The sequence below is a fragment of the Carassius auratus genome, chromosome 7 (genome assembly GCF_003368295.1).
Source record: "Carassius auratus strain Wakin chromosome 7, ASM336829v1, whole genome shotgun sequence".
Taxonomy (NCBI): Eukaryota; Metazoa; Chordata; class Actinopteri; order Cypriniformes; family Cyprinidae; genus Carassius; species Carassius auratus.
Window position 1 is genome coordinate 32,510,153 of NC_039249.1, and position 27,520 is coordinate 32,537,672.

Sequence of the window (27,520 nt, forward strand, 5' to 3'; positions counted from 1 at the left end):
GCTCACGCCGGCTCAGCCCCCGCGTGCCTCGTTTTCTCCGCCCAGAGGGGATTCCCCAGTCCTCTTTGTACAGCCAGACCAGTGTCCCTCTGCTGCCGTGAGTGATCTGGTTTTGTTTGGAGGGACTGAGGAGGAACTGCTAGAGGACAGCATGTCTCTAGCCGCTTCAGATGCTGAGGAGCTGTCGGGCTCTCCGGACCCCGCCCCCTCGAAGTCATCTGAACCAAATCGCTCGAAACTCGGGATGGACGCCGAGCTTATCCGCGTTCTCTCCAGGGCAGTGGATGAGCTGGGTCTGGATTGGGCTCCTCCAGAGGAACCAGCCCGTAGCCGTCTGGATGAATGGTTTCTGCCGGGGCGCCAGCAAGCCCCTCGTCAGCGAACTGCTCCGTTCTTCCCGGAGGTCCACGACGAGCTCACTAAATCGTGGTGCGCCCCCTACTCAGCGCGCCTGCGTACTTCATCTTCATCCGCCCTCACCTCAATTGACGGCGCTGATGAAAGAGGATACGAACGGCTGCCGCCGCTGGACGAGTCTGTGGCCGTGCATCTCTGCCCACCAGCAGCTATTGGATGGAAAGCCAAGGCCAACCATCCGTCCAAACCCTGCCGTATGACGTCGGCGCTCGTCGGGCGTGCCTACTCATCGGCAGGGCAAGCAGCCGCGGCGCTCCACTCTATGGCGGTGCTGCAAGTCTTCCAGGCCAGAGCCCAGTTCCTAGATGTCCCACCCCCCCCAGCGGCCTCTTTGGCCCGGCGATAGAGGGATTCGCCGAAGCGTTTCACAGAGGCGTAGAAGTCGTCCCAGGCAATGTGACACTTCCTGCCGAAGCGCGCTTCATCTGCTGCTGCCAGTCGCCCCAGACCCTGGCCCAAGATAGTGCTGGACCCTGCGCCGCCGCCGTCATCCTGATTGACAGGAAAGAAAGAGGAGGGGGCTAAGTCTCGCCACAGCCGGACCACCCCCCAAACTGCCCCGTGTGTTCTACCGTCCATCTCCAGATGTCGACGAAGTTGTTCCTGCTGCAAACAATGGGCCCTTGTTAGCGCCCAGACAGCAAAGCGCTGTTATAGTGCAAAAAATAAAAAACACACTCCTTCACAAAAAGAGCAGTTTTCCTCAAACAACACTCACGAGTGCTATGTCCCCCCACAGCGGTCAATCACTCGAGTTAATACAACCTCTGTCCATCCGGGCCTCACAATGGCAAGCCATTCCCGGGGTATCAGATTGGGTCATGGGAGTAATAAAACACGGCTATTCCCTTCAGTTCGCACGACGGCCACCACGCTTTCGCGGGGCTGTCACCACTTCGGTGCATAACGAGAACGCTCACGTTCTTCGTGCCGAAGTGCTGGTGCCTGCTGGTGAATGGAGCTATAGAAATCGTTCCCCCAGTACACCGCGACTCTTCCTAGTTCCCAAGAAGGATGGCTGGGCCCCATCCTCGATTTAAGACATCTGAACCGTGCCCTCATGAGACGGCGCTTCAGAATGATCACATTGAAACAAATCCTCTCGCAAATAGGCTCAGGGGATTGGTTCTTTTCGCTGGATCTGAAAGATGCTTACTTTCACATCCAGGTAGCCCCCCCGTCACAGGCCGTTCTTGAGATTTGCCTTCGAGGGCGTGGCTTACCAATACAAGGTCCTCCCCTTTGGGCTGTCTCTGGCGCCTCGCACGTTCACAAAGTGCATGGATGCGGCTCTCTCCCCTCTCAGGCAGAAGGGCATCCGCATTCTCAATTACCTCGACGACTGGCTAGTTCTGGCTCAGTCAGAGGGGGAAGCATTGGGTTACAGAACTGTGCTCCTCAGCCATCTGGAATGCCTGGAGCTCAGGGTGAATTTTGTCAAGAGCTCACTGTCCCCCAGCCGACGGATATCGTTTCTGGGAACAGTGTTAGACTCAGTGACGATGAGGGCAACAATGGTGAAGGAGGGCGCTGCGGCTCTACAGCGACTTGCGGCCTCTTTCAAAATAGGTGCTTCTCGACCCCTAAAGACATTCCAGAAGCTGCTGGGTCTTATGGCGGCGGCATCACCGGTGCTGGAGCTCGGGCTGCTACGTATGCGCTCCCAATATTGGCTGAAACCGCGTGTTCCACCTCATGCATGGCGTCACGGACGCTTGAATATCAAGGTGAGTCAGGACTGTATTTCGGCCCTGACCCCTTGGAGGAACATGCAATGGATGGAACGGGGTGCTCCACTTGGTATGGTTTGCAGAAGGAAAGTGATCTCCACAGACGCGTCCAACAAGGGTTGGGGCGCGCTGTGCGAAGGGAAACCCACTTTCGGCCAATGGTCGAAAGAGGAGAGCAGGCTTCACATCAACTGCCTCGAGATGATTGCAGTTCAACGAGCCTGCCAGAGCTTCCTGTCAGACCTAAAGAGCCACCACGTGCTGGTCAGATCGGACAGCATGACGGTGGTCTCTTACATAAATCACCAAGGTGGGCTGTCATCGACGCGTCTCTTCAGACTAACGTCGCGACTGCTGGAATGGACCCAAAGCAATTTGGGGTCCCTGAGAGCAGTGCATCTTCCGGGCAAGCTGAACAAGGGCGCGGATATGCTGTCAAGAAGTGGAGTCTCCTCAGAAGATTGGAGACTCCACCCGCAGACGGTTCAGAAGATATGGGAGGTCTTTGGCAGAGCAGAAATAGACCTCTTTGCCTCAAAAGACGACTCTCATTGCCCAATATATTTTTCCAAGATCGAGGACGCGTTGTCCCAGGACTGGCCCAACCGTCTTCTTTATGCTTTTCCTCCGGTTCCTCTGATTCCCCAAGTAATCAGGCGGGTCAGGGACCAGAGATGCAGGGTTCTGCTTGTAGCCCCATTCTGGGAAAATCAGCACTGGATAGCCGACCTTCTCAGGCGGACGGGGCGATTTGGCATACACACCCAGAGAAGTGGTCTCTGCACCTTTGGTCGCTCGACAGGAGCCCGCGGGACTCCCTGAGCGTGTGCTAGACACAATTTCACAGGCTAGAGCTCCGTCTACATGACGCCTCTATGCCTCCAAATGGTCTGTGTTCTCCACATGGTGCTCAGACCATGGTGAAAACCAGACCTCTTGTGACGTATCAGTGATGCTGTAATTTTTGCAAGAGCTCTTGGAGAAGGGACGATCCCCCTCCACGCTCAAGGTCTATGTAGTAACTATAGCGGCGTCACACGCCCTTATAGCAGGCCAGTCGGTGGGCAGGAACGACTTAGTCGTCCGATTTATGAGAGGTGCCAGACGGCTTCATCCGCCTTGCCCTCCCACCGTCCCTTCTTGGGACCTGCCCACGGTGCTGAGAGCCCTGAAGGGGGCCCCCTTTGAACCGCTACAGTCCATAGGCCTTAAAGCCCTGTCGCTAAAGACCGCTCTGCTGTTGGCACTAGTGTCTGTTAAGCGTGTGGGCGATTTGCAAGCACTTTCGATAAGCCCTAATTGCCTAGAATTCAGGCCTAATGACTCGAGGGTCGTCCTGAAACCGAAAGGTGCTCTCCACACCCTTTAGAGCACAAGTGGTCACCCTCTCTGCGTTACAAAACACAGAGGAGGATCCAGGGCTGAATCTACTTTGCCCAGTGAGGGCTCTAAAAGTCTACATAGAGCGTTCTGCGCCAATAAGACGATCAGAACAGCTCTTCATATGCTTTGGAAACCGCACCAGAGGGTTACCGGTCTCCAAGCAAAGACTTTCAAGGTGGATTGTTGATGCAATCCAGCTAGCCTACTCTTCTCTGGGCCTGCAAAGCCCAATTGGAGTAAGAGCCCATTCGACGAGAGCAGTGTCTTCGTCTTGGGCATGGTCTAGTGGTTTGACTATCGCAGAAATTTGTGAGGCGGCTGGCTGGAGCTCGCCGTCCACATTTGCTAGATTTTACAATCTAGACATCCCGGCACTTCATGCTAGGGTACTTTCTGTGTGAAGGTCACTTTCTTGTTCCTCATTTGCATGCTCTTGGCCATTTTTGCCCAAGGCTCAAACTCTACTCGTATGCACTCGGTCCCTTGGGTACTGTGGCGATACGAACACGGGATGATCAGGCTAGGCCAGACATAACCTTATTGAGCTTATTCTGCCCCTAGTTGCTGTTGTCATATCTTGGTTTAACAAATCAAGTGTGATTGCGTTGGTCGTCCTCCCTTCTTAGCATGGCGTGATTGAACTGGGTTCCCATATGCGTCTTTGACACAGTACGAGTGAAGTATTGAAAGGGAACGTACTGCATTCCTTGCCATGCTAAAAAGGCTGCACAACTCAGTCGTCGCTTCAGTCGAAGTTACCTGAATTCCTGTGGCGAAGCGGGCAATATATAGCCAGATTCCCTGCCCATTTCAGCGGGCTTCGCTGCCATAGGTTCGTGCAGCACTGCTGCCAAGCCATTGGTTTGTTTTAATAACACTGCACGATCCAATGATCGACGGGAAAACAGTTGGAGCGCTCGGGCGTATGGTCTAAATGGGTTGTCTCTATTCTCTTAATGAGTAATGGGTGTTTTTTGGGTGTAACTTGCAATAAACCTATAAGAGTCTCATCTTCCATTCCCAAAAAATCTTATGCATCCTTTAATTTTTTCTTTGTGTGCTGCTGTGTGTCCCTGTGTTTAATAAGCAGCATGTATGCTCTTTAAATAACAAAGAAAAAACATTGCACCAGACTTTAGACCAGGGGGGTATTCCAGAAAGCAGGTTATGTGACATACCTGGGTATATTTAAGAGTAAATAAGCGGATAACCTCAACTTTCGGTTCCAAAAACAGAGGTAACTTTCAGGGTTTGTTAGTTTTCATATATATAATATTTGATGTTAATAAGGAAGCGCTAATATAAGTAGGCTAATAAATAAGGTAATATATTATTATAATATGATTATTTCTTTTATTGGCATATATAAGAGTTGTCTGTATATATTATAAAACATTATGACAAGGTAATATTTAACTTATTTATTTATTTTATTTATTACATGTTCTAAAATCTCACACATGGATCGGCATTTTCTATAATGTCTAAATTCTAAATCAAAATACATATCTGATATACTTAATATATAATTAGCATAAAACAAACAATATAATTCACATTCTCAAGGATTAAAGATTAAATGGAAAAAAATAAAAATGATTGCACAGCCTTCAATTAGGTGGCAATATGCACTAAGCATGTAAACAACTAATGAACAAAAGAAGAAAGAAACAGCTTGACTCATCGATTCGTCGCTCCGTTGAGAATGTCTTGAATCTTAAGTGGGAACATGCTCTGAGTTGAATTAACTTACTCCCAGACACTTTTTTGGAACCACATACCTCGAGTAAGCAAGGTTTGGAGTTAATCAACCGAGAGTTCATGATTTAGTTCACGGTAAGTTAACCCTGCTTTCTGGAACATACCCCAGGTTTGAGTTGGTCTATGGCGTAGTTTATTTTCAGCTCCTTAAAATAGCAATGCACCTGAACACACCTCATTGTTTAGACCAGCACGGCCATGGGTGCAAAAATGAGCGCAAATGCATTTGCTAATTAAATGACATGGACAGGAAATGCGAATTGCGCTGGACTGAAACTAGCAAACAGACTTGCGCTGCGCCTTGCGTCGCATTGCGCTGGGTGTATTATAGGGCCCTATGTGTCACTATAACGAATTTTGCAACTGGTGTCTCTTCTCTGATGTGTTTATTAGATGGACTTCAAGGATGGGAGATTGTACAGAATGGAGCTGACCACTGGGCAACCGAGTTGAACAGAATACCATTGCCAGACAACACAGTCACCAAATGTTTTGTAACATCTAATAGGTAAGTTTGGTATTTTAGATCTTTCAAGAAAGTTTTGAGCTCATTTTATTTCAGTCGATGTTCTAATATGAACATAAATGCAATACCAAACCAATCCACACATGAATCACCCAACTCAACTTTGTCCTCAGTCAATGTTTTAAGGAGCAGCTGATTGATCTGAAGAAGGAAGGCTACAGTGATGCTTTGATGGATCAACTGCGACCTCATATCAAAATATCAGACTGGTGAGCATTTACTCAAACTCCCACAGTATCCTTGATGATAGATTATGTCATTATTTACTCCCTTGTTCATTGCATTTTAAACCTGTGTGATTTCTTTGTACAAAAGAAGATACTTTGGAAAAAATGTCTCAGTGTTGTTGTTTTTTTGTTTCTTTTTTCTTTTTTGTCCATATAATAAAAATTAACTGAGTCTAATAGGGCTGCACGATTTTGGGAAAAAATGGCATTGCAATATTTTATTTTTCTGCGATTATATATTGCGATAAAATAAAATAAAAAAATTCTTACAAACAAAAATGGGGTGAGCACACTTACTTTCTCATTTTAAATGATTTAAACATCAGAGTATTATTTAAATTAGAGTAATTTTTTTTGTAACTTTAGGATATGGTTTGAACATGAACTTACCACGAGCAATACTTTACTATATTTATTAATCTTTGTTTATCTTAGTTTATTAAAACACAGCTGTTCATTGTTTGTTAATGTTACTTCACAGTGCATTAACTATGTTAACAAATACAGTTCAACTTTTGATTTCAACAGTGAAGGCTATAGCCTAAATGTTGAAATTAACAGTGTTGTAGAAGTGCAGTTTAGTAATAGTAAATGTTAAATAATGTAGTTGAATAGTTTAATAAATAGAAAATTATTGTAAAGTGTTACAGATTTTTTTATACACCAATTCAGACGCCTCGTCAGTTCAGTGTTGGACAGGTCAGTTGTTTAAACCATTCATTAAACTGAATCGGTTCAAAGGAATCATTAGTTTCACGAATCAACGTGTAAGGCACACCTTCTTTAATTATCTCTGCAGTTTAGGATATCGCACAAGAACACAGAAAACATTTCATCACTCATTTCATTTTTTTTTTTTTTTTTACACCATCGTGTCAATTGATTTTGATTAATAGGCACGAGGGAGAGAGAGCAATACAGCGCTCGTGTTGTTTGAAGACGGTGAAGGCGAACGTGCACGCACGGCCGGGGCTCTCTCGCTCTCTCTCTCTCTCTCTCTCTCTCTCTGCTCATTCTTATATGCGCCCTGTTAAAATGACAGGACTTAAAAACACATGCAAATTATAAACTTTCACTCTATGATGGCTGTGCAATTAATCCGCGAATCACATTCGTCAAGGTCCGGGGAGCCGCTGGCCCGTACAGTTAATGGATGACGGATCAACTACGACAGCCTACATCGCACATCCTGCGATGTGACTATCGTGGATTCGTACATCGCGATATCGATGCTAAAACGACACATCGTGCAGCCCTAGAGACTAATATTGAACACAATCAACTTTCTAAACATTTTCTTTCATGTTCTGCAAAAGGCCAAAAGTCACACAGGTTTGGAATCACATGAGTGAGTTTAAACGATAAAAGTTTTCATTTTAAGATGAACTATCCCTATAAAAAGACAGTACCAGTATTAAATCATATTCTAATGAAAACACAATTTTTGTACAGAGCCACATTTATTTGATGTCTTATCTGCAGGTATACCCCACTCTCGGATTATGAAAGTCAGTATCAGTTGTCTGTAGATTTGCTTGATCAGGAGAAGAATCCCATCAGTATCTATCATCCTTATAAAATTTTCTTTCAAAGTGGGAACGATTATCCATGGTGTCAAGTAAGTAGAATAACACTGACAGTCCAGTTATTCCCCCGTAATCAAGATACTAGTCAAAGCTTAACTGTCCTGAGTTTGTTCTGCTTTATTTCAGATCAGCTACGTTTTTAGGAATTATGGACCTGGGGTTCGGTTTATCCGTTTCACTCATGGAGGGGGATGGTCTGGAATACGGATTACTAACAGTAGTGTGGAAATCTGTCCAGCTGCAGAGAGGTAGTGTTTTCTAGAGTGATTTTTTTACATTCCTAAATTTAACAGACACAAAAGTGACCTTCAGGTAAGGAATTCTAATGTGTCTTTAGGAGATCACCTCACAAAGCTTTATTATACTATAGATGTATTCTGTACCTATAAAGATACTGTTAAATAAAGGACCCTAGCTGACAACTAGAACTACATCCAAAGACGCATTCTGCTTAGGGTACAAAAATCAACGACGACAATGATCACAATTCTCGATATCAGAGCAAAAATTAATATTTGAGTTAAAAGTCCTCAAGTTTAGTAAAGACAAATGAACTGTCTGTAATAGAAAAAAATAAATAAATTTGTTTTGAGAAATGGGGCAGGGGGTAAAAAAAAAAAAAAAAAAAAAAAACTCTTTTTTTGTGTGTTTGATTATTTCTATGTAATATTAATAAGAAATAGTACAGAAATTTAATCAATTGTCACTTGACTGTTCAAATTAAACATATTTTTATTTAAGCTACAAAAGTGAGGTGGAAGGGGCCGGGTCAGAAAAGCACCTCAGGCTGGGATTTGATCCCAATGGCCTGAAGCACAACAAAAATTTATATACAAATCCATATACATTGTCAGGAAAATTACAAAAAAAAAAAACAGTACATAGTACATCTCTGCAATTTACATCTCAAGAATTATATGTCTAGATTATGAAATATTGTTGACAGACACTGTTTTTATCTATATGTTTACTCAAAACTTGTATTCAAATTGCAATTCCTCGCAGATATAATTAATTACCACAGAGCCACGATATTTTATTTTATCTTTTTTAAGGAATGAGGCTGATCACACTGCCATTATATGGACATTTTTCAACATTTCTCATCATATGAGAGAAACAAAAAATAATAGTAGTCTGCCATAAAGATGCTCCCCCACAAGAAGCAGATTAGGGTGCTGCCACATTACGAGTTGTTATCACTGCTCAGAAGGGAAGTGTTTGACATGTGACTAATGCAAAGGTATTTGTGTCTCGGCTGGTTTACTGTAATATCGTCAGAATATGAGACATAAGACTTTGTTTCCAATCGTAGGTTGAGATGCACAAAACCTAACTTGCTTAAGAACCCCAGCGCGCAAGGTGATTCATATAATAAACATTGCACAATAAGTATCACTATAATGACATTTTGTGTTAGGTAATGGCTCTTTTCTGATGTTGTCATTAGATGGACTTCGAGGATGGAAGATTGTAGGTAGTGGACGTGACTGCTGGGTTATAGGAGAAAATCGGAAGCCAATTCCAGACTCGGTCACCAGCTGTTTCATAACATCTTATGGGTATGTTTGATATTTTAGATCCTTCAAGTAAAGTTATGAGCCCATTTTAATTTCATTAAATATAAAATATGGAAATAAGTTAATTGCCAAGCGAAATCCACACATGAATCATCCATAAACTTTGCCCTCAGGCTGTGTTTGAAGCGACAGCTGATTGACTTAAACAAAGAAGGCTACAGTGATACTTTCATGGATCAAGTGCAACCTCATATCAAAATATCAGACTGGTGAGCATTCACTCAAACTTTCATTTCATGCCACAGTATCTTGGATGGTGGATTTCATATTTTGTGAATGACCTGTCTATCTGGGTCACATGTGCCTTATGCTGGAATTGTGGTTGGTAGTATTGACAGATCCGACACAACCCCAAGATGAAAGCCCAGTTTGTTCATAGTAACACTTTTATTTGATGTTTGTCTGGTGCAGGTATGCCTCATGCCATGACTGTGGAAGTGAGTATCAGATCTGTGTAGAGTTGCTTGATCAGAGGAAAAACCCCATCAAAACCTTTCAGCCTGAGAAAGTTATATTGTCATTTTGGAATGGTGAGCCGTGGTGTGAAGTGAGTAGAATAATACTGACCATCCAATTATTCCCCTGTAATCTAAATAATGTGCAAATCGTAACTGTCCCTCTGTTTGTTCTACTTTATTTCAGATGAGCCACGTGTTTAAGAATTATGGACCTGGGGTTCGTTTTATCCGTTTCACTCATGGTGGAAACGATACACAGTTCTGGGCAGGTCATTATGGAATACGGGTCACTAACAGTAGTGTGGTGATATATCCTGCTGATGAGAGGTAGTGCTTTCAATGCAGATAAAAGAAACATGTAGTCATAGGATGAAACAGAACATTAAAAATGAAAATAAAGTGCAAATGTTAACAACTACTGAACGTCCACTTGAACGCATTGGGTGTATTAATGTGGACAGTAAAGACCACAGCCTCTAGCATCAACTTTTAAATGGTACAAGACCTGAGTAATCAAAATTCCCTTGATCTTTCAACATGCAAGAAGAGGTCATTAAACTTTAACAACATCCTGTTGTTTTTGCAAGTTTTAGAACTCCAAACTTTCCCATTAGACTAAAAACTAGGGATGAAAAGATTCCTCGATTCGCTTGGTGCACCAGTTTAAAAAGTGTGCATCGGCTACAAGTTGTAATTTATATTGTGAAGCATCATTTTGAACATATTTGCATTGGTAAAAACAATTTATTTATATATAATTACTAGTGGATGTGCTATACTTTTATTGTTTAGAAAGTGACCAATAATCGGTGACCAATATTTTATATGTAGATTGATTTCTCCTCTCTAAACCATACCTGTTAGCCCTCCCATTTTTTCCAGGATTCTCTCGTATTTTGCGATTCTATCCCACTATCATCCTGTTTAAATATTTTTTCGTATTTGTCCTGTATTTTTAAACTTTCTATAAAAAAAATAAAAATAAAATCCCAGTGGGCGTATTTTATATAAGACTACCGTAATTTGTATGGGCCAAACCCTATAGACTTTATGGGCCCAAACTCATTATATGAATAATCACAACCAGAAATTCCAATGTTTATATTTACACGTAGAATGAGGTATAGCTTACACTTCAAAATGCTATTTAATTGATTAAATATGAGGCTGCAAGTTTCTAATACAGGTGCTGCGCTGCTTTGTTTACTGCGTTTACGGGAGAAACGGGTACATTTCTGGCGAATAAATTGCCATTTTTCAATTAGCCCTTCTGCTCTGTTTAGACCAAAGCCAAAAACAACCCTTATTTTTTTACACAGAAAACACGCAGTTGTAAATGTGAACTGGTGGATCGACAAGAACATAATTAACTAGATAAAAAAATGTCTCAATACAAACTTTAAGTTGGCTTGAGAAAGCCTGACCAGAAAGTTTGAAAAGTTTAAGAAGTTTAAAAAGTTTTAAGTTTGATACCAATTTACTAGCCTGTCACTAGCATGTTACCATCAATTCAGTTCAATTCAAGTTTATTTGTATAGCGCTTTTCACAATACAAATCATTACAAAGCAACTTTACAGAAAATTAAATTTCTACAATATTTAGTAGTAGCTTATAAGTGGTGACTGTCAGTTTGTGCACGTATGACAGGATTTTTCAGAAAAATTAATACAAGACGTAGTCAGCCAGACGATGAACATTATTAACACCAATTATTATATGATGCAGTCACACTTGTAACAATATTTGTTAGTTCTATCATGTCCCTATCATGATCAGCAAGTGACTAGCATGATTAGCAAATTACTAACATGTTGCTAGCATATTTCAAGCATGATTAGCATGTTACTAGCATGTCCTTAACATTTTTCTAGCATGATTAATATTTTACTAGCATGTTTTTTAGAATGATTAGCAAGTGACTAGCAAGTCGCTAGCATGGATAACAAGTTACTAGTATCTCACAAGCATGTTTCTAGCATGATTTCCAAGTAACTAGCATGTTTCTAGCATGATTAGCATGTCACTAGCATGTTTCTAGCAAGATTAGCAAGTGACTAGCATGTCGCTAGCATGTTTCTAGCATGATTAGTAAATGACTAGCATGTCTAACATTATTAGCAAAGTTACTACCATGCCGTTAACATGTTTCTAGCGTGATTAGCATGTGACTAGCACGTTCCTAACATGATTAGTAAGTGACTAGCATGTCACTACTATGATTAGCAAGTTACTAGCATGTCGCTAGCATGTTTCTAGCATGATTAGCCTGTTACTAGCATGTGCCTAGCATGATTAGCAAGTTACTAGCATGTCACTAGCATGTTTCTAGAATGATAAGCATGTGAAACGGCTATACTCCTGGCGAAAAGCGCTATCTGCTGGCAGAGAATAAATTGGCATTTCTGGGATTTTCTAATAATTGTTTACATTAATATAATATATTGTTATAATATATTGTTATATAATATATAAAAATTGTTACTTTTGACCAGGAAAAACTGGGGTTAAAGTACAAAACCAGACTTGAAATAACCTAACAATAATAAATATATATATATATATATATATATATAATATATATATATTGTGGCGGGGTGAGGAACTACACGACAACCGATGGACAAAGAAAGTCCCCGAAGGGTGGATTTATTAAGTAAAATAGTGCTCTTGGTGAAGGCGGTGCTCTCCTGTGGCGCTTCAAGTCCCTCGTGCTCGCTGTGTCCTGAGTGGTGGATCCCGTGCTGTGCTCTCCTTAGTGGTGCTGACGGTCACACGCTGCTCTCTGTAACAGAGGAGGAAAGGGTTAGCGTCCTTGTTGGGAGACATTCCTCACCACTCTGTCTTCCTCCTCTGCTTAAGAAGGCTCCGCTTGATGAGCTGCAGGTGCAGCCGCTCAGCCCGTGATGAGCTCGTGCCGGTGATTCCCGTGTGTTGCCAGGGCGACGCTGACGAGCGCTCGGGACGCATGTCACACTCCCCCCCCCTAAGCGTCGACCTGCGCCTGCGGTACAATGGGGAGATATGGGGAGGGTGGGGAGTGGAGCCTGACAGACCTGCGAAAGCTGCCCCTATCCTGGAGAGACCGTCCGCGTTGGCGTTGGCCGTCCCCGCCCGATGTTGTATGGTGAAGTGGAAGTCCTGGAGCGCAAGGAACCAGCGGGTTACCCTGGGGTTGGTGTCCTTTGCGCGGGCCATCCACTGCAGTGGCGCATGATCTGTCAGCAGGGTGAACCGGCGTCCGAGGAGGTAATAGCGGAGCTCCAGGACTGCCCACTTGACGGCCAGTGCTTCCTTCTCCACGGCGGCATACCGTTGTTCGGTCGGGGTCAGCTTCCGGCTAATAAAGATCACCGGGTGTTCCTCGCCGTCCTGGACCTGGGAGAGAATGGCTCCCAACCCGGTGTCCGAGGCGTCGGTTTGCACCAGGAAGGGGCAGTTGAAGTCGGGGGCGCGCAGGACTGGCTCCGTGGTGAGGGCGGACTTCACCTGCTGGAACGCCTCTTCCGCTTCTAGACTCCAGGCTATCTTCTCCGGTTGCCCCTTCCTGGTCAGATCTGTCAGGGGAGAGGCTAAGGAGGAGAAGTTAGGGATAAAACATCGGTAGTATCCTGCCAACCCCAAAAAGGCTCGTACCTGGGTCTTGGTAGAGGGCCGCGGTGCCGAGAGGATAGCTGTCACCTTCTTTTCCTGGGGGCGGATGAGGCCACGTCCCACGCAAAAGCCCAGGTACTTGGCTTCGGAGAGAGCCAGGTGACATTTCCGGGGGTTGGCGGTGAGCCCCGCCCGGCGGAGGTCCAGCAGCACCCTCCGGAGCCGCTCTAAATGTTCCCCCCAGGTCTCTGAATGGATGACCACGTCGTCGATGTAGGCCGCGGCGTAGGCCATATGGGGCCTCAGCAGGACATCCATGAGCCTCTGGAATGTGGCGGGGGCCCCGTGCAGGCCGAAGGGAAGGACCCGGTACTGCCAGTGGCCACTGGGGGTCGAGAAGGCTGTCTTAGGCTTGGCATCCTTAGACAGGGGGACTTGCCAATACCCTTTGGTGAGGTCGAGCGTCGAGATGAACCGGGCCCTTCCTAGTCGATCCAGGAGCTCATCGACGCGGGGCATGGGGTAGCCATCGAATTCAGAGACCTCATTTAGGCGGCGGAAGTCGTTGCAAAACCTTAGGGTGCCATCGGGCTTCGGGACCATGACGATGGGGCTGGACCATGGACACCGCGAGGGCTCAATTACCCCTAGCTTCAACATCTCCTGTACCTCTGTCTCGATTGCGTGTCGCCGAGCCTCCGGGACACGATAGGGCCGCTGCCGGACGATGACTCCTGGTGGTGTTCGGATTTCGTGCTGGATGACGGTCGTCCGCCCTGGCAGAGGGGAGAACACATCCGAGAACTGACCGACCAGGTGCTGCAGTTCCGTCTTCTGGGCTGCGGAGAGATGGGGATCCATGTCCACAACCACGGGAGAGGTGGCGGCGAGGGCCGAGAGCTGGGGCCCGGTCCCCACCCAGCGCTTCAACAGGTTTATATGATAGAGCTGCTCTTCCCTTCGACGACCAGGTTGGCGCACTTTGTAGGTGACGGGTCCCACCCGTTCGGTGACCGTATACGGGCCCTGCCAGCGGGCCAGGAACTTACAGGCTGAGGTGGGGACCAGTACCATGACGTGATCTCCCGGCTGGAACTCCCGGGGTTGGGCAGCCCGATTGAAGAGGCGCTGCTGGTCTTGCTGGGCCTTGGTCAGATGCTCCCGGACCAATGGCATGACCCTGTCGATCCGCTCTCTCATGGCCTTGACGTGCTCGACGGTGGTCCGACATACCGCAGGCTGTTGTTCCCAGGCTTCCCGGGCGACATCTAGGAGCCCTCGGGGTTGGCGGCCGAAGAGGAGCTCGAAGGGCGTGAAGCCGGTGGATGCCTGGGGCACCTCCCGGATCCCGAACAGCACATACGGGATCATCTGGTCCCAGTCGCGTCGGTCCTCGGCCACGACACGCCGCAGCATCTGTTTAAGGGTCTGGTTAAAGCGTTCCACGAGCCCATCGGTTTGTGGATGGTAAACGCTGGTCCGGATCTGTCGGACTTTGAGGAGTTTACAGAGGTCAGCCATGATCCGGGACATGAAAGGTGTGCCCTGGTCGGTCAGGATCTCCGCTGGTAGGCCAACCCGACTACTCAGTAGGAAGAGCTCCTGTGCGATGTTTTTGGCGGTGGCCTTGCGGAGGGGAATGGCCTCTGGGTAGCGGGTGGCATAATCCACGATAACTAGGATGTGTTCATGCCCCCGGGCGGACTTCGGCAGCGGCCCCACCAGGTCCATCCCGATGCGCTCGAAGGGCACCTCAATGATCGGCAGCGGGCTAGGGGGAGGAGTATGTGGCGAGGTCCGTTGGCACGTCGGGCACGCTTGGCAGTACCGCTTGACATCCGCCTCTAGTCCTGGCCAGTGGAAGCGGTCCCGGATCCATTGCACAGTGTTTTGGGCGCCGAGGTGGCCAGCCATCGGGTGGGTGTGGGCAAGTTCCAAGACCGCCGGGACTTTGCTCCGCGGTACCACCAACAGCGTCTTTTCCTCCCCCCTCCGCTGGCCGACATAATAGAGCAGACTGTTTTGGATGATGAAGTGGGGTGTGGGGTGGGGAGCTGGTTGTAGATCCTCTCCTTCCGCCACCCGCACTTGAGACCAGCAATGCTTGAGGCGCTCGTCCCCACGCTGCTCTTTGGCGAGCGTCCCCCCTCTCGCTATCTGCTGGAAGACATCGAAGAACAGGTTAGAGTTTTGGGAGGGGGACTCACCTCCTCGAGGGCTGTCCGACGTCAGCAGCGCGGGGCCTCGTCGAGGGCGCCTTGCTGGACTCCGGCGTCGGCGGTTCCCGGCCGGGCTAGCAGGCTGTGTGCTGGAGGTGAGGAGCTGATCGAACCCCGGCCAATCCCGGCCGAGGAGAACGGGTACCGGTAGGTTCCTTAAGATTCCCACTTCGACGGGCCAGGAACCAGGTGTCGCGGTGATGGTCACTCTCCGGGCCGGCACATGCCTGGTATCCCCGTGCACGCACGTTATCGCCAGCCGGGCCCTGGAACCTGCTCGGGGTGGAAGGACAGTCGGTTGTATCAGGCTTACCCAGCTGCCCGAGTCGAGGACGGCGACGAATGGCCGGCCGTTGATGCGCACCCTGGCCCGTGGTGCCTTCGGCGCCGGACCGTGGACTGAACAGCCTGCTAGCCATGTCCGTCCTGGGGAACGCGGCGGCTCGGTGGGCATTGGCTCGTCCTGGGGGCCGGGAACCGCAGGCCTGCTCACGGGTCGCTGGGTGCCCTCCGGCGAGCGTCGCTCCTGGACCACCCTTCGGGGAAAAGGCGGCGCTCGCTCCCCTATCTCCCGGTGTTGGGCGGCCTCCGCCAGCTCAATGGCCTCCACGAGCCCGTCGAGATCGGTGGGGTTCCTCATGCCAGCCGCCTGCCTCAACGCGCGGGGAAAGGCGCGGAGGAGTCGGTCGATCACCACACGCTCAGCTACCTGGTGTGCGGAGGGACCCCCGGTCAACAGCCAATGTTGGGCCAACCGGGATAGTTCGTCCTCTGGCCACGCCTCCCGGACTGCGGTGGCCTCAAACATCCGAAGATACATCTCCACGTCGTCATGCGACGTCATTCGTGGCATCAGCTGGACGGCTTGGACACGGGGGTCAGGCAGCAGCGTGCGGTGGGCGGCGGCGCGGAGGGCGGCGAGCTCACGTTCGGCGTCTCCTTGACGTGAGGCCATGTGCTCCACTATTTGTTGCTGGCGGATGCTCACCTCGGTGAGGTGTTTGAGCAGTTCTTCCATGCCGGGGGAGGAGCGGCCGCCTGTGAAAACAGAGCAGATACAAATGTCAGGGGAAAAAAAACAGGAAAACAAAAAAAAAACAAACGGGTGGCTTTAACGGTCTCCTCAGGGGTCGGTTGTCGGTGTCCACCTCACACTCTTGCCCGCATTCTCCACCAGTGTGGCGGGGTGAGGAACTACACGACAACTGATGGACAAAGAAAGTCCCCGAAGGGTGGATTTATTAAGTAAAATAGTGCTCTTGGTGAAGGCGGTGCTCTCCTGTGGCGCTTCAAGTCCCTCGTGCTCGCTGTGTCCTGAGTGGTGGATCCCGTGCTGTGCTCTCCTTAGTGGGGCTGACGGTCACACGCTGCTCTCTGTAACAGAGGAGGAAAGGGTTAGCGTCCTTGTTGGGAGACATTCCTCACCACTCTGTCTTCCTCCTCTGCTTAAGAAGGCTCCGCTTGATGAGCTGCAGGTGCGGCCGCTCAGCCCGTGATGAGCTCGTGCCGGTGATTCCCGTGTGTTGCCAGGGCAACGCTGACGAGCGCTCGGGACGCATGTCACAATATATATATATATATATATATATATATATATATATATATATATATATATATATATATATATATATTAGTGCTGTCAAAATTAGCGCATTAACGCATTCGATTAATTTGAAATATTTAACGCGTTAAAAAAAAATAACGCAATTAACGCGGTTGCAGTTTTTTTTTATTTCCAGTTGTGGCCTATGTGTGTTCAACGTGCAAAGAAATATGGATAAGACCAAGGAAGGACTTTTAGACGGAAAGTTTCAGTATAAAACTCTGCCGGATTACACTTCAGTCTGCCACAAGAAACATTACTCTTCATTTAGTCTGCCACAAGAAACAGCAACATTAAAATCATGAACTCAAATGTCATTGTTTAAAAAAAAAAAACAATGACTGTAACAGTGCGTAAATCAGACCTTTCTGTAACGCTAACGTTAATAAGCCTAAACGAAAATAACTAAATAATTGTGTAGCGGAGTATTTTTTGTACACAGTGCCGCGAACTGTCAAGCACTCCTGTACGCGCGCATCACTGTCCTCCTCGCAGCTGCAGCAACTTGCGCTCTCTCTCTCTTCATCAAGCTTTAAAACAAAAAGGGGACAAAAAGATCATATTGTCTTTGTGCATAGGCTATAGATTAATTAGATAAATGAATATCTAAATTTGTGCCTTGCCGTCTACGGTATTTTTTTAGAACTTAGAAAAAAGATGCTGCAGCCAATGAACAGCCAGCGGGGGCTGCAGGACGACTCAACCTCCGCAGACAGTTTTTAATGTTTATCAGACAATAAATACTCAAGATTTTGCTTTAGTATAACTCACAACGAGTTTCACACACCTTCTCCGGCCACGTTGAGTTGTTGACACTTAACAGTGGGAAAAGCGACACATGCGCTATTCACTTGTATAACTTAAGGGTGAATGGGTAATGTAGTTTCTGCTCTGGGTGGGATGAATTAGGAAGCTTGCATTGTGAAGGGCGCTCTGAAAATCGGCAGTGCAGGTAAAAGATTAAAACCTCTATTAAAACAGATGTCCAAATGAGCGTACCGGTACGCTACAAGCACGTTATGGGCGCACGGAGAGGTGGCGGTACGCTCAAGAGCTATTTGGAAGTGGCGGTACTGAGTACTGGTGCGTACTGGCCCACTTAAAGCACTGGCAATGACTATACTTTGGAATTTTTTTGCAGTCCACTTAGAATTCAACATGGAAATCATTTTTGTTTTTTTATTGGCATTGATTGTTTTGAAATTCAAAAGGTACTTACATGCCTGTGTTTTTATTTCTGTAATAAATATGGCTTTCAAGCCAACAGTTAATTTGGAGGATATTGATGGTTTATTGCAGGTATGTTGTTTACATGAGAAAATCTGTGTTACAAGTTAAACAAAAATTCCAATAAACAATCATATTTAGAATTTAAATAGTTTCTTTGTCTTGAGTTTACATTAATTATTTACATTTTACATTTACATATCCAAAAAGTTTCAGTCTTTTAATTGCGATTAATCGCGATTAATTTTAAAAAATTGTGCGATTAATTAGTTAATTTTTTTTAATCGATTGACAGCACTAATATATATATATACAACCTAATAACCTGACGCAAGTGAACGAGCGCTGCTGCGTGCATGCGCACTAAACAGACTGAGCAAAATTGAATAGGAGCGCAATAATTCTTGAGTTAAATATACATTTTGCATTTTTTTGGACATGAAATGTGTCTTTTTGTATTTTTTATGTATAGCACAGCAGTAACTCTAAGTGGACTATTGTAATAGGTAAAAAAAATTTAAGCTAAGTAGGCTACAGAAATAATTGCTAAGCTCAAATGTTTCTTATAGCAGTTAAAATGTAGTAATTTTCTTTATTATTTATTTTCATTTTTGATTTCGTGATTTTAACTTGTAATTTAGTTATTTAAATGCTTTAAAGAGCAATTTTAGATTGTAATGTTCTAATGTTCTGCTATCTAAAAAAAAAAATTAGTAAGGAATAGTTGATTCATGGCCATTGAATTATTAAAAAAATAATGCACAACCGAGGTGGTGATGCAGCCACGCCGCAAAGCAGAATATTTTTCTAATAATTGAATGGCCCGAAGTCAATTAATCCACTTATACTACGGTTACCACACCTAAAGACATCGATCAGATGATATAGTTAAAGGGTTTTGTCTGGTTTTTGGACTTAAATCACTATTGTGAATAGGATTATTTCTTCCGCATATCATCCAATGCATATCAAAACGTCATTTTAAAGCTGGTAATGAAGGCTTGATCCGTTAATTGTCACGACTGGGATACAGGAATACACAGAGAGATCCACGTGCAGGTATGTCGTTTAGGGGTTTAGGGGTAATCAAAAGGGTAAACAGTCCAGGCAGGGGTCAAAACCAGAGTATAAATCCAACACGAAAACAGACAAGAACACAAGGCAAGATCAAGACTACGGATACGTCAGGATAACTAAACATTAGACAAGGACTCTGTGACACATACTCAGACAGACTGGGTATAAATACACAGAAGGTAATGAGGGAACTGGAGACAGGTGGGGAATAATCAATTAACCCAAACAAGGAGGAAGGTGACCAAATAAGGGAACAGACAGTTCATAAAATGACAGACACCGTGGGAAAGGCAAGGCAAGGCAAGGCAAGTTTATTTATATAGCACATTTCATACACAATGGTAATTCAAAGTGCTTTACATCAAAGAAAGTAAAATAATCATGAAAAATAAGAAAAAAAAATAAAACAAGCAATTTTAAAACTTGCATTTAAAAAACATTTTAAAATGTTTACTTAAAATCAATTTAAAACAGTTAGAAATTGATTTTATATAAAATAAAACAGTGAAGATATAGTGCAATCAGTTCGGACATAGCACAGTGCTCATTCAATAAATGCACAACTAAACAGATGGGAAAGGAGGACATCTAGTGGAAACCCAGGGAACACAACCCAGACACTGTGACAGTACCCCCCCTCTACGGAGCGGCTCCCAGATGCTCCACGACAAGACACAAAACAGAGACCAGGAGGGAGGCGGACAGGTGGAGGCTCAGGGGGAGGGACGGAGGGCCAGAAAAGAAAAACATGGGGAACAGACGCTAGAAGTGTGAACACAAAACAGGGAGACCTGGGGCCCATTCTTCGTACGTCGTTTATTACATCCAAGATCAAATGACACATCCAAGATGATATCATCGTGCTAATCAAAATCCGGCTAATTGAGTTCTGCGAACACACCTGTTGTCTATGATTAGTATCGCTGGATTGAGTTATCTGAGATAATTGCGCGTTCATGTGTTGTCTTAAAAGGGGATATGTATCGATACTCTAAACCATGATCAGCAGTGCAGCAATTGGCTGGTGGCAAGACACCTGACGAAAAACTTGACAAATTTCTGGACTTTTATAAGGAAACAGCCAAGCAAACAAAACTACATAAATGTTATCATAGATACATGAAACAGATAATAGATACGTTTTTTTAATTAGAATTTTTTTTCATGATTCCCAATTATTTAGATTCGCAATTTATAATAGTTGTGCAGTCTTTACATTTTTATTTCAATGTAGAAAATATATATTCGTTTCATTTTACATTTGGACAGATTTGTTACGTGACAGCATTAATGAAAGTTTCTTAAGGGTCAATATCATGTTATCTGCATCTCCTGCACTCCATCAAGCCACTCTAGTAATAGCAGTCATCACTCAAAATAATGCACGACTCTATTATCTGTATAGCATGTGTTTAAGACTCTAATACAATTATAAAGTAATAATTTTATGACAAATAAATATTTCAGTGAGGAAAACTGGCTGTCTATAGTAGGCTGTTATGGACTACACAGCATTTTTATATTATTTTTAAATATTTTTTTTTTATGATTATAATTTTAAATTATTGTCCCTGGATCAGTACGATACTCTTGTAATAAAGTAGCGGACATATTTTGAGTATCAGTTCTGGTTGAAAAGAAGCGATCTAATCCTGTTTACATGAAATAAGCCTGCTCCCGAGCAGGTTTAAGCTTACGGACCTGTTGCTATGACAGCAGCTCAGGGATGAGCTTCGAAGAACCAGACGATCCAAGATCATGCCAAATCTTCAACAATCTAATCCAGCTAACTGAGTTAGCGACGTACGAAGAACGGGCCCCAGGAGGGAGGAGGACCAGAGGAAGTTCAGGGGGAGGGATGGAGGGCCAGACTAACAGAGAGGAACAAGGACAGGAGTGAACACAAAAACAAAAAGCAAAAAACAACATGAAGCCCCCCAGGGCGGAGCAGAAGACCACCACGTCCTTGTGGTCGAGGCCAGAGTCCTCCAGGGCAGGGCAGAAGACCACCACAACCGTATAGTCAGGGCGAGAGTCCCCCAGGGTGGAGCAGAAGACCACCACGCCCTTGTGGTCGAAGCCAGAGTCCTCCAGGGCAGAGCGAAAGACCACCACAACCATGTAGTGAGGGCGAGAGTCCCCCAGGGCGGAGTGAAAGCCCACCACAACCATGTAGTCAGGGCGAGAGTCCCCCAGGGCAGAGCAAAAGACCACCACGTCCTTGTGGTCGAAGCCAGAGTCCTCCAGGGCGGAGTGGAAGACCACCACAACCGTGTAGTCAGGGCGAGAGCCCCCCAGGGCGGAGCAGAAGACCACCACATCCTTGTGGTCGAAGCCAGAGTCCTCCAGGGCGGAGCAGAAGACCACCACAACCGTGTGGTCCGACCAACGGGAGGACGACAATCTGGCAATCCCATGGTGTGCATACTGGACTCCAGAAGATCGGTGCTGACCCGACACTAATCATGAAGATTCTTGGTGACTTGTATTTGTACATGAAGATCATTGGTGACTTGCATTTGTACATGAAGATCATTGGTGACTTGTATTTGCTCATGAAGATCAATGGTGACTTGCCTTTGTTCATGAAGATCAGTGGTGACTTGGCTTAGTCCTTGAAGATCACCAGTGACTTGCCTTTGTTCATGAAGATCAGTGGTGACTTGACTCCGTCCTTGAAGATCACCAGTGACTTGACTCAATCCTTGAAGATCAACAGTGACTAGCCTTGTCTCTGGAAAGTCCATGGTACCTAGCCCTGACTCTGAAAGGTCATCGGTGACTAGCCCTGACTCTGGAAGGTAATCGGTGACTAGCCCTGACTCTGGAAGGTAATCGGTGACTAGCCCCGACTCTGGAAGGTCATCGGTGACTAGCCCCTGGAAGGTCATCGGTGACTAGCCCCGACTCTGAAGGGTCATCTGGAACCTGACTCGACTCTGGAGAGTTCGCTGGAACCTGACTCGACTCTGGAGAGTTCGCTGGAACCTGACTCGACTCTGGGGAGTTCGCTGGAACCTGACTCGACTCTGGAGGGTCAGCTGGAACCTGACTCGACTCTGGAGGGTCAGCTGGAACCTGACTCGACTCTGGAGGGTCAACTGGAACCTGACTCGACTCCGGAGGGTCAACTGGAACCTGACTCGACTCCGGAGGGTCAACTGGAACCTGACTCGACTCCGGAGGGTCAACTGGAACCTGACTCGACTCCGGAGGGTCAACTGGAACCTGACTCGACTCCGGAGGGTCAACTGGAACCTGACTCGACTCCAGAGGGTCAGCTGTGACTGTCATCCTGTGCAGCGGCGCTGGACAAGCAGACATGACTCTGGATGGGTGGCCATCTTGTGCTGTGGCGCTGGACTGGCGGCCATTTTGGGCCATGACTCTCGACGGGCGGCCATCTTGGACTGTGGCTCTGGACCAGCGGCCATCTTGTGCTGTGGTACTGGGCTGGTGGCCATCTTGGGCTGTGGCGCTGGACCGGTGGCCATCTTGGGCATTGGTGCTGGGTTAGCGGCCATCTTGTGCTGTGGTGCTGGCTCAGCAGCCATGACGTGAACAGTTTTGGGAATCTCTAGGATCTTTGACAGCATAGAGAAATAATCCAGAAATGTGTCAGCGGCCATCTTGGGCGTTGGCGCTGAGCTGGCAGCCATCTTGCACCGTGGCGCTGGACTGGTGACCACTTTGTGCTGTGGTGCTGTGCTGGCGTCCATCCTGCCTCGTGGCGCTCGACTGGCGGCCATCATGGGCAGTGGCGCCACCATGGCGGACTTACGCTTCTTCTCCCCTCTCCATCCGCCATGGTGAGACGGTGGCTCTGATCCGTCCCATACTAGCCCCGGGTCGAAGGGAGGCCAAGGTGGAGAGCGATGTTGAGCCTCCTCTCGGCCGTTCCCTCCTCGGCGACCTCCCCTGGTTCCGCAAAACACAACCAGGCGGGTTCCCTCAAAACGAGCGCTTCTCTCCCGCTCGGTGGCTGGGGAAGAAGCAACAACTGACATACCGCTGGATCTGCATGGATTCTGTCACGACCGGGATACAGGAATACACAGAGAGGTGCAGGTATGTCGTTTATTAGGGGTAATCAAAAGGGTAAACAGTCCAGGCAGGGGTCAAAACCAGAGTATAAATCCAACACGAAAACAGACAAGAACACAAGGCAAGATCAAGACTAAAGATACGTCAGGATAACTAAACATTAGACAAGGACTCCGTGACACATACTCAGACAGACCGGGTATAAATACACAGAAGGTAATGAGGGAACTGGAGACAGGTGGGGAATAATCAGTTAACCCAAACAAGGAGGAAGGTGACCAAATAAGGGAACAGACAGTTCATAAAGTGACAGACACCGTGGGAAAGGAGGCCATCTAGTGGAAACCCAGGAAACACAACCCAGACACTGTGACATTGATAGCATTCTAATGCAGTTATTAATGAAGTTATTAGAAAGAGAGCTGGACTGACAGAGACAAAGAGAAAGAAAGAGAGAGAGAGAAAGAGCTTGTGTGAATTAGGCTACCTCTGTGCATCTCTAAACAGCGCTGTTATTACAATTGAATCGGATCGCACTGCATCGTAACAGTTTACCACAGATTTGTTTACCAACAAAGCACAATTCAATGATGGATCTTTTAAGAAAGATTTAACTTAAAAGGATGATGATGTGCCGACGAAATTGGATCCAAAAATAATGTCGCACCTCACGAGCATGAGTAACAATTTTTTTATTACGTGGTCACTATTGCTTTGTTATTACATATCGTTTGATATGTATTGAATATATTATGCATTTTAGCCTATATAACAGCAGAGTCCTTCTTGAAGGATGTAGGCTGTCAAACATACACAACTGTTAGCCAATCATAGCAGTGGGCATTTATTTCCACGCCTATTCAGACAGAGCTTTTAGATGAGGGGATTTAAAACTGGACAGAAAATAGACTATTACTTCTAAATTATGTAAAATATCTTGACACATTATAAGTGGACCTCAGAGAACAGTACAAAATAATAAAAAAGGCAATTCATTACCCCTTAAATGTGCCACTTGAGGCCAGAGAGTGAGGTTTATCTGTAATGTATACTTTACAAACAAATCAAACCACTATTTAATTTTGGTTTTAGCCTGACCAGAGCTTTTTAATGAATTTGTAAACATTGTGAAGTGTGATGTGATTTGAGAAACATACATTTATGAATTAAATGTTGTGATGAAATTATAGAGAAAATACATTAAAATTAATCTTTCTTCATACCATATTTCATGTATTCAAATGACAGTGACAGATATCATATACTTTAAAAAGAACTTGGTAAAATGGTTAATGAGACTTGAGTCTAGATGTTGGTACCAGCAGTACACTTCTCGTAACACAGTAGTCCAAAAAAGTTAATCTAATCACCTAAAATGCAAAAGTTCATTTCATGGATGAACCAACTGGCATTGATGAATTTGAAAGTCATGTTTGAAAAAAATAATAATAATACAGAGCATATAGATAGATCAATCTGTATTATCATAGCTTTATAAATAAAGCATTTACGCTTATGGGGGAGGGGGTTGGATTACTGTAATATCGTCAGAATGTGACCATTAACTTCTGTGTTTCCCCTCTTAGTTTCAGACTCACAAATCGTAACTTGCTCAAGAATCCCAGCGCTCAAGGTGATTCATATAATGAAGATTGTACAGTAGGTGTCACAATAATGAAATTTTGTGTCAGGTAACATCTCTTTTCTGATGTTCTCATTAGAGGGACTTCAAGGTTGGGAGATTGTAGAAGATGGAGGTGACCGCTGGGTGACTGGAGGTAACAGGACAACATTTCCGGTCAACACATGTTTTGTGACGTCTTATGGGTATGTTTGAACTTTTAGAATCCTCAAGAATGTTTTGAGCTCATTACATTTCAGTTGATGTTGCATATTGAAATAAATCCAGCATCAATCAATGTACATATGAATAATAAACTTTGTCCTCAGTTTATGTTTGAAGGAGCAGACGATTGATCTGAAGGAAGAAGGCTACAGTGATGCTTTAATGGATCAACAGCAACCTCATATCAAAATATCAGACTGGTGAACATTCATTCAAACATTTCATGCTACAGTATCTTAGGTGGTGGATTTCATAGTTGTGACAATGGACCACAAACCGGTCTTAAGTTGCTGGGGTATATTTGTAGCAATAGCCAAAAATTAATTTTAATAAATTTTAACAGTTGTATCTCGGCCAAATATTGTACTATCCTCTCAATAAAAAAAATAAAATATAGACCCTTATGGATGGTTTTTGTGGTCCAGGTTCACATTTCATGTCATAATATGTGAGCAACCTGTCCATATGTGCCTTATGCTGAAATTGTGGTTGGTAGTATGAAGAAACTAAAGTGACATGTCATTCATATTTCAATGTTTTATGTTTACATTAATAATGTATATTATTTTGTAGTTTTAATGTTAGGATCATAGAATGTATAAAAATATGGATGTAGTGTCCGTGACCTCACCCACAGGTTTCCGAAGAGCATTTTTGAAGCCTAAAGTCACGTCATTGACTTTGCAACACGTCACTCCCGGATAATTGAAAATGGGCAAAGATACGGGAGCTGGTTGCTGAAACCACACCCTATGAGACAATGTTATTTAAGCTTTTAAAATGCTTCCTTTTGTATTCGAAATAAGAAAAAGAGTGACACAGGTTTGAACTGACATGATTGAGAGTAAAATATGACTCTTTATATGAGTCTTTATTTTTATGTGATCTAGCCCATTAAGAAGACAGTACCAGTGTTAAATCAAATTCTAATTAGAAAACACTTTTTTTTTAACAGAACCACATTTATTTTGATGTCTCATCTGCAGGTATGCCCCACTCTCTGATTGTGGAAGTGAGTATCAGATCTGTGTAGAGCTGCTTGATGAGAAGAAGAAACCCATCAGTACCTTTCAGCCTGAGAAAGTTTTCTTTCAACAGGGGACATTTTATCCATGGCGTCAAGTGTGTAGAATAATACTGACAGTCCCGTTATTCCCCTGTAATTGTCAAAACCTAACTGTCTCTGTGTTTATTCTGGTATATTACAGATGTTCCACGTCTTCAGGAATTACGGACCTGGAGTTCGGTTTATCCGTTTCACTCATGGTGGGAAGGATACTAAATTTCAGAAAGGCCAACATGGAATAAAGGTCACTAATAGTAGTGTGGAGATTTATTTAACTGATTAGAGTGTTTTCCAGATTTAAATTCATCACCTGCAAAAGTGACCTTCAAGTGATGAACTGTAGTGATGCAATATGCTTTAAGGATATCTTATATACCGCTACATAGCTCTATAGCAAATATATTATTTTACATTAAATGTTGTATGTTACACTGTTAAAATGAAAGACCTTAGTTAAACTGCTCATCATATAATCAAGTACAATAAACATCTCAAAGTTACTATGTGTGCTCATACAAATTAATTTCTAAAAATTATACACTTGGTGACAGTGTTGAGTACTCAAGACTCAAACTTTGTCTTGATGTTAGCGTAAGGATGTAGGCAGCAGGACTCAGGTCAGGATGTCTCATGAATTTAACACATTAACTTTTTAAAAATACATCATCTATTATTCAGTTTGCATATAAGAGCCACAAAGAGTTTGTGTGCAGTAAGACTCTACAAAAAGAAACATTCTGTGATATGTTGTCTTTTTAATCTTAACTGCTCATATTTTTTAAACCTATATCAAGTAAATAAAATACAGTGTACATGCCATTCTATATTTGATATACTGTTTGAGTATGGTGCCAATTTGATTGTTTCCACGAAACATTTTACATACTCTTGAAGATTTTTGTAGGTCTTGTCTCAGACCCAATCACTGGTCTTGGTTTTGACTCGGACTCAAACCTCTCTGAACTCAATCTTGACTCGGAGTCGAAGGAGCTGGTCTCGACTACAACACTGCTTGGTGACTTGGTTTGAGAAACCTATATTTATAAATGAAATGTTTTGTCATAATATTATTCTGAAAAAGCATTAACATTCATCTTGATTCACATCATATGTTATATCTTCAAGTAAGAGAGACACAAAAAGTGGGTAACCTCTCAAAATGGGTAATAAGACTTAAC

At 44.9% G+C, this 27,520-nt stretch overlaps 2 protein-coding genes across 3 annotated transcripts in view; both read left to right on the plus strand.

The window, feature by feature from the left end:
• The window catches only part of LOC113106521 (F-box only protein 44-like), a 107,074-nt gene that overhangs the window by 7,816 nt on the left and 71,738 nt on the right, over positions 1 to 27,520 (plus strand). The window lies entirely within an intron of this gene.
• LOC113106636 (uncharacterized) lies at positions 1,829 to 27,171 on the plus strand. The gene is made up of 16 exons (XM_026268737.1): positions 1,829 to 1,903; positions 2,007 to 2,070; positions 5,685 to 5,799; positions 5,931 to 6,026; positions 7,527 to 7,662; positions 7,757 to 7,878; positions 8,946 to 8,992; positions 9,081 to 9,192; positions 9,324 to 9,419; positions 9,622 to 9,757; positions 9,853 to 9,995; positions 25,017 to 25,063; positions 25,152 to 25,257; positions 25,381 to 25,476; positions 26,263 to 26,398; positions 26,485 to 27,171. The coding sequence occupies exons 1-16, from the start codon at positions 1,829 to 1,831 to the stop codon at positions 26,623 to 26,625; spliced, it is 1,668 nt and encodes a 555-aa protein (XP_026124522.1). The 3' UTR covers positions 26,626 to 27,171.

What these genes read in the sequence shown, in the direction of transcription:
- LOC113106636 (XM_026268737.1), top strand. Translation starts at nt 1,829, where the DNA reads ATGCCTGGAGCTCAGGGTGAATTTTGTCAAGAGCTCACTGTCCCCCAG. An exon ending in ATATCGTTTCTGGGAACAGT is followed by an intron (nt 1,904 to 2,006) that starts GTTAGACTCAGT and finishes CGACCCCTAAAG; the next exon opens with ACATTCCAGAAGCTGCTGGG. An exon ending in TAAGAACCCCAGCGCGCAAG is followed by an intron (nt 8,993 to 9,080) that starts GTGATTCATATA and finishes TGTTGTCATTAG; the next exon opens with ATGGACTTCGAGGATGGAAG.